General features: G+C 43.5%; 2 protein-coding genes across 8 annotated transcripts in view; one reads left to right on the forward strand and one right to left on the reverse strand.

Annotated features, from left to right (window-relative positions):
* ABCB4 (ATP binding cassette subfamily B member 4) overlaps positions 1-12,561 on the forward strand; it is a 93,793-nt gene that overhangs the window by 71,275 nt on the left and 9,957 nt on the right. For all 6 annotated transcript variants that reach the window (XM_036863801.1, XM_036863800.1, XM_036863802.1 and 3 more), the window contains 2 exons: positions 1,699-1,896; positions 3,368-3,574. In XM_036863801.1, the coding sequence (XP_036719696.1) occupies positions 1,699-1,896; positions 3,368-3,574 (405 nt within the window). The remainder of the gene's footprint in view (positions 1-1,698; positions 1,897-3,367; positions 3,575-12,561) is intronic.
* The window catches only part of CROT (carnitine O-octanoyltransferase), a 104,749-nt gene that overhangs the window by 13,581 nt on the left and 78,607 nt on the right, over positions 1-12,561 (reverse strand). Inside the window, exon 18 of one of the 2 annotated variants that reach the window (XM_036863815.1) lies at positions 11,453-11,537. The exons of the other annotated variant lie outside the window; for it this stretch is intronic. Within the exon in view, the coding sequence (XP_036719710.1) occupies positions 11,504-11,537 (34 nt within the window). The 3' untranslated portion in view covers positions 11,453-11,503. Of the gene's footprint in view, positions 1-11,452; positions 11,538-12,561 lie in introns of those variants that run through there. 2 annotated transcript variants of the gene reach the window in all.

Below are 12,561 nucleotides of genomic sequence, written 5' to 3' on the forward strand. Positions count from 1 at the left end.
CAAAAAAAGGCACAACGTCAGAGTTGTGAGTTAAGTTTTATTTGGGGCAAAATGAGGACTGCAGCCCGGGAGACAGCATCTCAGAGAGCTCGGAGAAACTGCTCCTAAGAGGGAGGCGGGGGAAGGTCAGAGTTCCATAGGATTTTAGTGAAGGGGGCACGTGCAGTCAAGCACGCATTTTGGCAGAGCCTTGCTACTGGTCACAAGGAGCAGATGCCCCCATTAACGATTGTAGTGCTTTTCTAGGTACGAGAAGATGCAAGAAATTGGGTTCATAAAATTTTCTCCTGAAAATATCTAACTATCTGAAGGCCTGTTCTGCCAGTTTTTCCCAGAGCACAGAGTGCCTCATTCCTGATCTCCGCCCTGAACTCCTTTCAGGGTGTGTTGAAGGCTGGCGGCTGCCGCAGTCTGTGACTTTGTCCTTGTACAGGCAGATGGCAAGTGGCAATTTTTAGTTGGCAGTCGTAACCACAGGATAAATTTGTAGTGATTACACTGACATTCACTTCACTGGCTTTGTGACAGTTACAAGGCTAATAATATTTGGCCAACTTTCCTGGCATTTTCAAATTTCATAGGGGGTTGCAAGGATGAGCACGTCAAAAGTAAAGAACCCCCAAATCCAGATGTACTAGAACTGAATAATTTCCATGAAAATTGAGTCATTTCTGCATGGAAGGTATGTGCCTGTAGCTCTGTGTGTAACTGCATTAGCAATTTGGCTTTCATCACATGTTGTCGTCACAGCGTTACGACTGGTGAGAAGGCCACTTTATTCAGAGTAGGAGGAATAGTCCTTTACTATCCCCAAACTTAGATGTCAGTGTTCTTTGTGTTCCTTGCATAACACAAGCCGCTGCACGTTTTAATGCAGGCGAAGCAGCGTGGGTAAAGCGATGGGGACTTAACACAACCGTTTTGGAACTTCACCAGGTATTTCCTGTTCTGAGAAAAAAGCTGTGCCCAGTGAGGGAGATAAAGAGGCCACCAGGGCTGCAGGCAAGGGCTGTCCACTGAGACGGCAGGTAGAAACTGCTCTAAGTCCCCAAGCCTCTGAGCCTTGGGCCGTTGACTTGGCTCCAGCCGCAAAATCATCAGTTGGGAAAACTAAGTATTTGTCTTCAATGAACCAGAAATTTTGAGTTTAGTTAACAACTCTGTAATATGACTCTCTTTAACCTGTACCCCTGGCTCCCATCTTCATTTTATATAACAACTTGCTACCAATACTAACTGGTGCCAGTACCTGTACTGAATATGAATTGTATGTTTCTCTGCTATAGTGTTTGGTAAAGCTTCCTTGAAATTATATATATATATTTTTTTAATTTATTTTTGGCTGCATTGGGTCCTCATTGCTGCACGTGGGCTTTCTCTAGTTGCAGTGAACGGGAGCTACTCTTCGTTGCGGTGCGCGGGCTTCTCATTGCGGTGGCTTCTCTTGTTGCGGAGCATGGGCTCTAGGTGCATGGGCTTCATTAGTTGTGGCTCACAGGCTCAGTAGTTGTGGCGCACGGGCGCAGTAGCTCCGCGGCATGTGGGATCTTCCCGGACCAGGGCTCGAACCCGTGTCCCCTGCATTGGCAGGAGGATTCTTAACCACTGCGCCACCAGGGAAGCCCTTGAAATTATACTTTTTATTCCAATCGTTATCAGACCAATTACAATAGCAACATAAAAATGCCTATTTTTTAGGATAAGTTTGAAGGAAATGTGACACTTAATGAAGTTGTGTTCAACTATCCCACGCGGCCAAACGTGCCCGTGCTTCAGGGGCTGAGCCTCGAGGTGAAGAAGGGCCAGACGCTGGCCCTGGTGGGCAGCAGCGGCTGTGGGAAAAGCACGGTGGTCCAGCTCCTGGAGCGGTTCTACGACCCCTTGGCTGGAACAGTGGTGAGCACACTTTCTTAAATTGGTAACTTGATTTGAGGCAATATTTCAAGTGGCTAAACCAATATTCCCATAACAGAAAAAACTGGACAAGACCTATAATCCTAACTGATACGATGACCACATTCTATAAACCCCAAGGTGGCACCCACAGTCAGACAAATACATGGGGACAATAGGGTAGAACATCAGGAATTGAGTGTAGTTCAGAAAGTACCTGAGTATGAAGTTGATCTGTGCCCTGCCCTGGGCCTTCTGAGCCAGCTGGAGCCTCCTGCGTGAACACTCACTCGCTTCCTGGGTTATAAAGGTAAGCCGCACAGGCCTGCCAGAGTTCTGAGTAGACTCCCAGGACTGCCTCCCCTCCTCCTCCTGCCCTGCCATCTCTCTAACCCGAACTCCAGCCCTCTCATATTTGGCTTTCAGCATTGATGTTGTGGTGTCTAGCCCCTGGCCCTCTTCCATGAGTGGAGACTTGGCTCTTACAGATAATGCCTGCATTTCCCATTACCTTGGGATGGTACCCACTGACCTAGCCCAGGAAGCCCACCACCATTTAGACAGTCACCAGAATGTTAAACCTTGTTGTTTCTTTGGGGAAAATCTTATGCTTCCACTATTACAATTACTCTGAAGGTATGAATATGGGCAAACCAGCTCAACAGTACTCTGTAGGTGTGCCGTGCTAATACTACAGTGGGAACTTCTTTCTCTAGGGGGCAAGACTAGTTGGACTTGTGTGTATTCCTTCACCGTGCCCCCTGCATTGCTGGAAGCTGTATTCTCAGCCCATCACAAGGCTCCTCTAGAAGCACCATGCCTCCTGCTTACAGCAAACAAAAAATAATCAAAACCACCGTCAACAAAGCCAGTTTCCCAAAGATAAAGATACTGCCCTTTGAGCTTGTCCACTTTCCATTGAACTCTTGTCCTTAGTGCTATCAGAAAGAGAAATGGGGGAAGTTGAAGCCTGGTAGTCCTCAAGTGAAAGAGAGGTAGAGGTAGGAAAGGAGATAACCAACTTTCAAAATCTGGGGCCATGCTGCCGATCTGCTTTTTTTCCTGGTGTGCCTGGAGGAGGGGGATACAGTCAAGGTGAAAGGTTGCAGTTGTTCAGGCGACAGCAGATATGAGCAGGACACCTAACTGCATACTTCTTAAAGGCAGAGGACGGTACACTTGCCTGGATGAGGGCAGGTAGGAACAAAGAAAGTAACGTGGAAAGATGGGGCCAAACGTGCCACCATTTTCCCAGGTAGAACAAGAAAGGGATGGCCTAGTCAACGTAAAAAAAAAAAATCGTTTTGTTGGCTGTGTTGGCCTCCAGCAGTGTAAGAGCTTACAGGCTGTGAGGGTTGGTATTTCACAAACTGCTGATGCCCACGTGCAACAGTCCTCCTAGTAACGTACTGTTTAGTTGTTTTTTGGTTTGTTTTTTAAGCCCTTCTTATAGTTTGTGGACTTTGGTTTTCAGCTCCTAGATGGTCAAGAAGCAAAGAAGCTCAACATCCAGTGGCTCAGAGCCCAACTCGGCATTGTGTCCCAGGAGCCCATCCTGTTTGACTGCAGCATTGCCGACAACATTGCCTATGGAGACAACAGCCGGTCTGTCAAGATGCCTGAAATCGTGAGTGCCGCCAAAGCAGCCAACATCCATCCTTTCATCGAGACCTTACCCGAAGTAAGTGAACTGGTAGCTTCCTAGGCTGATACCAGACTCAACTGCAAACTGTTTTCCTCCTCCAACAGCTCCCAAAGTTATGCTTCAAAGTCTTGTAACAGAACTTGCCTCTGTACTAGCACTGTGACCTTGGACAAGACACTGAAGTCCATGATACCAAGTTTCCTTACTGGTAAACGGGGAAATTAGGCGTGGTGTCTACCTTGTACAAATGTCGTGAGAAGCAAACAAGGTCATGTTAAGTCACCTCAAACTGCTGGTTGAGGGCTGGGTTTGTACTGTAGCCATGTTTGCTTTATTCCTTATGGTACTTTCTTTTTTAAACATTTTGAGATAATTATAGATTCATGTGCAGTTGTAAGGAATACAGAGATCTTGTGTACCCTTGACCCAGTTTCCTCCAATGACATCTTGCAAAACTAATAGGGTACTGCAACTACGATACTGATTTTGACACAATCCACTGATCTTGCTCAGACTTCCCCAGTTTTTTTTTTTTTTTTTTTGGTCTCTCCAACTTTATTTTTTAAACATCTTTATTGAAGTATAATTGCCTTACAATGGTGTCTTAGCTTCTGCTTTATAACAAAGTGAATCAGTTATACATATACAATATGTTCCCATATCTCTTCCCTCTTGCATCTCCCTCCCTCCCACCCTCCCCATCCCACCCCTCTAGGTGGTCACGAAGCACAGAGCTGATCTCTCTGTGCTATGCGGCTGCTTCCCACTAGCTATCTATTTTACATTTGGTAGTGTATATATGTCCATGACACTCTCTCACCCTGTCACATCTCACCCCACCCCCTCCCCATATCCTCAAGTCCATTCTCTAGTAGGTCTGTGTCTTTATTCCTGTCTTGCCACTAGGTTCTTCATGGCCTTTTTTTTTTTCCTTAGATTCCGTATATATGTTAGCATACTGTATTTGTTTTTCTCTTTCTGACTTACTTCACTCAGTATGACAGACTCTAACTCCATCCACCTCATTACAAATACCTCCATTTCATTTCTTTTTATGGCTGAGTAATATTCCATTGTATATATGTGCCACATCTTCTTTATCCATTCATCTGTCGATGGACATTTAGGTTGCTTCCATGTCCTGGCTATTGTAAATAGAGCTGCAATGAACATTTTGGTACATGACTCTTTTTGAACTATGGTTTTCTCAGGGTATATGCCCAGTAGTGGGATTGCTGGGTCGTATGGTAGTTCTATTTGTAGTTTTTTAAGGAACCTCCATACTGTTCTCCATAGTGGCTGTATCAATTTACATTCCCACCAACAGTGCAAGAGTGTTCCCTTTCCTCCACACCCTCTCCAGCATTTATTGTTTCTAGATTTTTTGATGATGGCCATTCTGACTGGTGTGAGATGATATCTCATTGTAGTTTTGATTTGCATTTCTCTAATGATTAATGATGTTGAGCATTTTTTCATGTGTCTGTTGGCAATCTGTATATCTTCTTTGGAGAAATGTCTATTTAGGTCTTCTGCCCATTTTTGGATTGGGTTGTTCATTTTTTTGTTATTGAGCTGCATGAGCTGCTTGTAAATCTTGGAGATTAATCCTTTGTCAGTTGCTTCATTTGCAAATATTTTCTCCCATTCTGATGGTTGTCTTTTGGTCTTGTTTATGGTTTCCTTTGCTGTGCAAAAGCTTTTAAGTTTCATTAGGTCCCATTTGTTTATTTGTGTTCTTATTTCCATTTCTCTGGGAGCTGGGTCAAAAAGAATCTTGCTGTGATGTATGTCATAGAGTGTTCTGCCTATGTTTTCCTCTAAGAGTTTGATAGTGTCTGGCCTTACACTTAGGTCTTTAATCCATTTTGAGTTTATTTTTGTGCATGGTGTCAGGGAGTGTTCTAATTTCATACTTTTACATGTATCTGTCCAATTTTCCCAGCACCACTTATTGAAGAGGCTGTCTTTTCTCCACTGTATATGCTTGCCTCCTTTATCAAAGATAAGGTGACCATATGTGCGTGGGTTTATCTCTGGGCTTTCTATCCTGTTCCATTGATCTATATTTCTGTTTTTGTGCCAGTACCAAACTGTCTTGATTACTGTAGCTTTGTAATATAGTCTGAAGTCAGGGAGCCTGATTCCCCCAGCTCCATTTTTCGTTCTCAAGATTGCTTTGGCTATTCGGGGTCTTTTGTGTTTCCATACAAATTGTGAAATTTTTTGTTCTAGTTCTGTGAAAAATACCAGTGGTAGTTTGATAGGGATTGCATTGAATCTGTAGATTGCTTTGGGTAGTAGAGTCATTTTCACAATGTTGATTCTTCCAATCCAGGAACATGGTATATCTCTCCATCTATTTGTATCATCTTTAATTTCTTTCATCAGTGTCTTATAATTTTCTGCATACAGGTCTTTTGTCTCCTTAGGTAGGTTTATTCCTAGATATTTTATTCTTTTTGTTGCAATGGTAAATGGGAGTGTTTTCTTAATTTCACTTTCAGATTTTTCGTCATTAGTGTATAGAAATGCAAGAGATTTCTGTGCATTAATTTTGTATCCTGCTACTTTACCAAATTCATTGATTAGCTCTAGGAGTTTTCTGGTAGCATCTTTAGGATTCTCTATGTATAGTATCATGTCAACTGCAAACAGTGACAGCTTTACTTCTTCTTTTCCGATTTGGATTCCTTTTATTTCTTTGTCTTCTCTGATTGCTGTGGCTAACACTTCCAAAACTATGTTGAATAATAGTGGTGAGAGTGGGCAACCTTGTCTTGTTCCTGATCTTAGTGGAAATGGTTTCAGTTTTTCACCATTGAGGACAATGTTGGCTGTGGGTTTGTCATATATGGCCTTTATTATGTTGAGGAAAGTTCCCTCTATGCCTACTTTCTGCAGGGCTTTTATCATAAATGGGTGTTGAATTTTGTCAAAAGCTTTCTCTGCATCTATTGAGATGATCATATGGTTTTTCTCCTTCAATTTGTTAATATGGTGTATCACATTGATTAATTTGCGTATATTGAAGAATCCTTGCATTCCTGGGATAAACCCCACTTGATCATGGTGTATGATTCTTTTAATGTGCTGTTGGATTCTGTTTGCTAGTATTTTGTTGAGGATTTTTGCATCTATGTTCATCAGTGATATTGGCCTGTAGTTTTCTTTCTTTGTGACATCTTTGTCTGGTTTGGGTATCAGGGTGATGGTGGCCTCGTAGAATGAGTTTGGGAGTGTTCCTCCCTATGCAATATTTTGGAAGAGTTTGAGAAGGATCGGTGTTAGCTCTTCTCTAAATGTTTGATAGAATTCACCTGTGAAGGCATCTGGTCCTGGGCTTTTGTTTGTTGGAAGGTTTTTAATCACAGTTTCAATTTCAGTGCTTGTGATTGGTCTGTTCATGTTTTCTATTTCTTCCTGGTTCAGTCTCGGCAGTTTGTGCATTTCTAAGAATCTGTCCATTTCTTCCAGGTTGTCCATTTTATTGGCATAGAGTTGCTTGTAGTAATCTCTCATGATCTTTTGTATTTCTGCAGTGTCAGTGGTTACTTCTCCTTTTTCATTTCTAATTTTATTGATTTGAGTCTTCTCCCTTTTTCTCTTGATGAGTCTGGCTAATGGTTTATCAATTTTGTTTATCTTCTCAAAGAACCAGCTTTTAGTTTCATTGATTTTTGCTATTGTTTCCTTCATTTCTTTTTCATTTATTTCTGACCTGATCTTTATGATTTCTTTCCTTCTGCTAGCTTTGGGGTTTTTTTGTTCTTCTTTCTCTAATTGCTTTAGGTGCAAGGTTAGGTTGTTTATTCGAGATGTTTCCTGTTTCTTGAGGTAGGCTTGTATTGCTATAAACTTCCCTCTTAGCACTGCTTTTGCTGCGTCCCATAGGTTTTGGGTCATCGTATCTCCATTGTCATTTGTTTCTAGGTATTTTTTGATTTCCCCTTTGATTTCTTCAATGATCACTTCGTTATTAAGTAGTGTATTGTGTAGCCTCCATGTGTTTGTATTTTTTACACATCTTTTCCTGTAATTGATATCTAGTCTCATAGCGTTGTGGTTGGAAAAGATACTTGATACGATTTCAATTTTCTTAAATTTACCAAGGCTTGATTTGTGACCCAAGATATGATCTATCCTGGAGAATGTTCCATGAGCACTTGAGAAAAATGTGTATTCTGTTGTTTTTGGGTGGAATGTCCTATAAATATCAATTAAGTCCATCTTGTTTAATGTATCATTTAAAGCTTGTGTTTCCTTATTTATTTTCATTTTGGATGATCTGTCCATTGGTGAAAGTGGGGTGTTAAAGTCCCCTACTATGATTGTGTTGCTGTCGATTTCCCCTTTTATGGCTGTTAGTATTTGCCTTATGTATTGAGGTGCTCCTATGTTGGGTGCATAAATATTTACAATTGTTATACCTTCCTCTTGGATCGATCCCTTGATCATTATATAGTGTCCTTCTTTGTCTCTTGTAATAGTCTTTATTTTAAAGTCTATTTTGTCTGATATGAGAATTGCTACTCCAGCTTTCTTTTGATTTCCATTTGCATGGAATATCTTTTTCCATCCCCTCACTTTCAGTCTGTATGTGTCTCTAGGTCTGAAGTGGGTCTCTTGTAGACAGCATATATATGGGTCTTGTTTTTGTATCCATTCAGCCAGTCTGTGTCTTTTGGTGGGAGCATTTAATCCATTTACATTCAAGGTAATTATCGATATGTATGTTCCTATTCCCATTTTCTTAAATGTTTTGGGTTTGTTATTGTAGGTGTTTTCCTTCTCTTGTGTTTCTTGCCTAGAGAAGTTCCTTTAGCATTTGTTGTAAAGCTGGTTTGGTGGTGCTGAACTCTCTCAGCTTTTGCTTGTCTGTAAAGGTTTTAATTTCTCCGCTGAATCTGAATGAGATCCTTGCTGGGTAGAGTAATCTTGGTTGTAGGTTTTTCTCCTTCATCACTTTAAGTATATCCTGCCACTCCCTTCTGGCTTGCAGAGTTTCTGCTGAAAGATCAGCTGTTAACCTTATGGGGATTCCCTTGTGTGTTATTTGTTGTTTTTCCCTTGCTGCTTTTAATATGTTTTCTTTATATTTAATTTTTGATAGTTTGATTAATATGTGTCTTGGCGTGTTTCTCCTTGGATTTATCCTGTATGGAACTCTCTGTGCTTCCAGGACTTGATTAACTATTTCCTTTCCCATATTAGGGAAGTTTTCAACTATAATCTCTTCAAATATTTTCTCAGTCCCTTTCTTTTTCTCTTCTTCTTCTGGGACCCCTATAATTCGAATGTTGGTGTGTTTAATGTTGTCCCAGAGGTCTCTGAGACTGTCCTCAGTTCTTTTCATTCTTTTTTCTTTATCGTGCTCTGCAGTAGTTATTTCCACCATTTTATCTTCCAGGTCACTTATCCGTTCTTCTGCCTCAGTTATTCTGCTATTGATCCCTTCTAGAGTATTTTTAATTTCATTTATTGTGTTTTTCATCTTTGCTTGGTTCCTCTTTAGTTCTTCTACGTCCTTGTTAAATGTTTCTTGCATTTTGTCTATTCTATTTCCAAGATTTTGGATCATCTTTACTATCATTATTCTGAATTCTTTTTCAGGTAGACTGCCTATTTCCTCTTCATTTGTTAGGTCTGGTGTGTTTTGACCCTGCTCCTTCATCTGCTGTGTGTTTTTCTGTCTTCTCATTTTGCTTATCTTACTGTGTTTGGGGTCTCCTTTTCACAGGCTGCAGATTTGTAGTTCCCTTTGTTTTTGGTATCTGTCCCCAGTGGCTAAGGTTGGTTCAGTGGGTTGTGTAGGCTTCCTGGTGGAGGGAACTAGTGCCTGAGTTCTGGTGGATGAGGCTGGATCTTGTCTTTCTGGTGGGCACGTCCACGTCTGGTGGTGTGTTTTGGGGTGTCTGTGGCCTTATTATGATTTTAGGCAGCCTCTCTGCTAATGGATGGGGCTGTGTTCCTGTCTTGCTAGTTGTTTGGCATAGGGTGTCCAGCACTGTAGCTTGCTGGTCGTTGAGTGAAGCTGGGTCTTGATGTTGAAATGGAGATCTCTGAGAGATTTTCACCGTTTGGTATTACATGGAGCTGGGAGGTCTCTTGTGGACCAGTGTCCTGAAGTTGGCTCTCCCACCTCAGAGGCACAGCCCTGATGCCTAGCTGGAGCACCAAGAGCCTTTCATCCACACAGCTCAGAGTAAAAGGGAGAAAAAATAGAAAGAAAGAAAGAAAGAGGATAAAATACAGTGAAGTAAAATAAAGCTATTATAAAGCAAAGCTATACAGACAAAATCTCACCCAGAAGCATATACATATACACTCACCAAAAAAAGGAAAAGGGGAAAAATTAATATATCCTGCTCCCAAAGTCCACCTCCTGAATTTGGGATGATTCGTTGTCTATTCAGGTATTCAACAGATGCAGGCACATCAAGTTGTTTGTGGAGTTCTAATCCGCTGCTTCTGAGGCTGCTGGGAGAGATTTCTCTTTCTCTTCTTTGTTCGCACAGCTCCCGGGGCTCAGCTTTGGATTTGGACCTGCCTCTGCATGTAGGTCGCCTGAGGGCGTCTGTTCCCGCCCACACAGGACGGGGTTAAAGGAGCAGCTGCTTCGGGGGCTCTGGCTCACTCAGGCCGGGGGGAGGGAGGGGTGCAGAGGAGGCGGGGCGAGCCTGCGGCATCAGAGGCCGGCGTGACGTCGCAGCAGCCTGAGGTGCGCCGTGTGTTCTCCCGGGGAACTTGTCCCCGGATCACGGGACCCTGGCAGTGGCGGGCTGCACCGGCTCCCGGGAGGGGCGGTGTGGAGAGTGACCTGTGCTCGCACACAGGCTGTTTGGTGGCGGCAGCAGCAGCCTTAGTGTCTCACGCCTGTCTCTGGGGCCCACGCTGATGGCCGTGGCTCGCGCCCGTCTCTGGAGCTCGTTTAGGCGGCGCTCTGAATCCCCTCTCCTCGAGCACCAGGAAACAAAGAGGGAAGAAAAAGTCTCTTGCCTCTTCGGCAGCTGCAGACTTTTTCCCGGACTCCCTCCCGGCTAGCTGTGGTGCACTAACCCCTTCAGGCTGTGTTCACGCCGCCAACCCCAGTCCTCTCCCTGCGATCCGACCAAAGCCCCGAGCCTCAGCTCCCAGCCCCGCCCGCCCCGGCAGGTGATCAGACAAGCCTCTTGGGCTGGTGAGTGCTGCTCGGCGCCGAGCCTCTGTGCGGGAGTCTCTCCACTTTGCCCTCCGCTCCCCTGTGGCTGCGCTCTCCTCCGTGGCTCTGAAGCTTCCCCCTTCTGCCACCCGCAGTCTCTGCCCGCGAAGGGGCTTCCTAGTGCGTGGAAATCTTTCCTCCTTCACGGCTCCCTCCCACTGGCGCAGGTCCCATCCCTATTCTTTTGCCTCTGTTATTTCTTTTTTCTTTGGCCCTACCCAAGTACGGGGGGAGTTTCTTGCCTTTTGGGAGGTCTGACGTTTTCTGCCAGCGTTCAGTGGGTGTTCTGTAGGAGCAGTTCCACGTGTAGATGTATTTCTACTGTATCTGTGGGAAGGAAGGTGATCTCCGCATCTTACTCTTCCGCCATCTTCTCTCCTCCCTACCAGTTTTTTTTTGTTTTAAATTTTATTTATTTATTTATTTATGGCTGTGTGTTGGGTCTTCGTTTCTGTGCGAGGGCTTTCTCTAGTTGCAGCAAGCGGGGGCCACTCTTCATCGCGGTGCGCGGGCCTCTCACTGTCGCGGCCTCTCTTGTTGCGGAGCACAGGCTCCAGACGCGCAGGCTCCAGACGCGCAGGCTCAGCAATTGTGGCTCACGGGCCCAGTCGCTCCGCGGCATGTGGGATCTTCCCAGACCAGGGCTTGAACCCGTGTCCCCTGCATTGGCAGGCAGACTCCCAACCACTGCGCCACCAGGGAAGCCCTTCCCCAGTTTTATTATACTTCTCTGCATTTGTATACGTTTGTAGTTCTATGCAATTTTATTCCATGTGTAGACTCATGTATCCACTACCCCTGTCAAGATATGGAACGTTTCCATCACCACAGATTCCTCATGTTGCCCTTTTATAGCCATACACCCCTCTTCCCTGCCCTTACTCCCCACGACCCCTGGCAACCACTAACTGTCCTCCATTTCTGCAATCTTATACTTTAAGAATGTTATGTAAACATATGTACAGTATATAACCTTGTGAGATTAGCTTTTTCCCTCAGCATAATTCCCTGAAGCTGTTGTATATAACTGTAGTTCATGCCTTTTTATTGCTGAGTCGGGTGGATCCATGGTCTGAATGACCCGCAGCTTTTTAAATTTTTATTGGGGTATAGTTGATTTACAATGCTGTGTTAGTTTCTGGTGTACAGCAAAGTGAATCACTTATATACATATACATTTATCCACTCTTTTAGATTCTTTTCCCATGTAGGCCATTACTGAGTACTGAGTAGCGTTCCCTGTGCTATATAGTAGGTCCTAATTAGTTATGGATTTTATATATAGTGGTGTGTATGTGTCAATCCCAATCTCCCAATTTATCCCCCTCCCCTTACCCGCTGGTAACCATAAGTTTATTTTCTACATCTGTAACTCTATTTCTGTTTTGCAGAGAAAAGGGAACCCTCTTGCACTGTTGGTGGGAATGTAGATTGGTACAGCCACTATGGAGGACAGTATGGAGGTTCCTTACAAAAAGTAAAAATAGAGCTACTATATGGTCCTCAGCTTTTTTAACTAGTCACCTGTTGAAGCACATCTAGGTTGTTTCCGTTTGGGCTATTAAGAGTAAAGCTGCTATAAATACTTGTGTACAGGTTTTAGTGTGACCCTAAATTTTTATTTCTCTGCGATAAATGCCCAGGAGCACAATTGCTAGACCATATGGTAATTGCTTGTTTAATTTTATAAGAAACTGCTAAACTGTTTTCCAAGGTGGCTCTGCCATTTCATTTTCCCACCAGCCAGTATGAGGGATACAGTTGCTCTGAATCTTTGCCAACATTTGCTGTTGCCACTATTTTTTCTACCATCCTGATAGGT

The sequence above is a fragment of the Balaenoptera musculus genome, chromosome 9 (assembly GCF_009873245.2).
Source record: "Balaenoptera musculus isolate JJ_BM4_2016_0621 chromosome 9, mBalMus1.pri.v3, whole genome shotgun sequence".
In the NCBI taxonomy this organism is placed as follows: domain Eukaryota; kingdom Metazoa; phylum Chordata; class Mammalia; order Artiodactyla; family Balaenopteridae; genus Balaenoptera; species Balaenoptera musculus.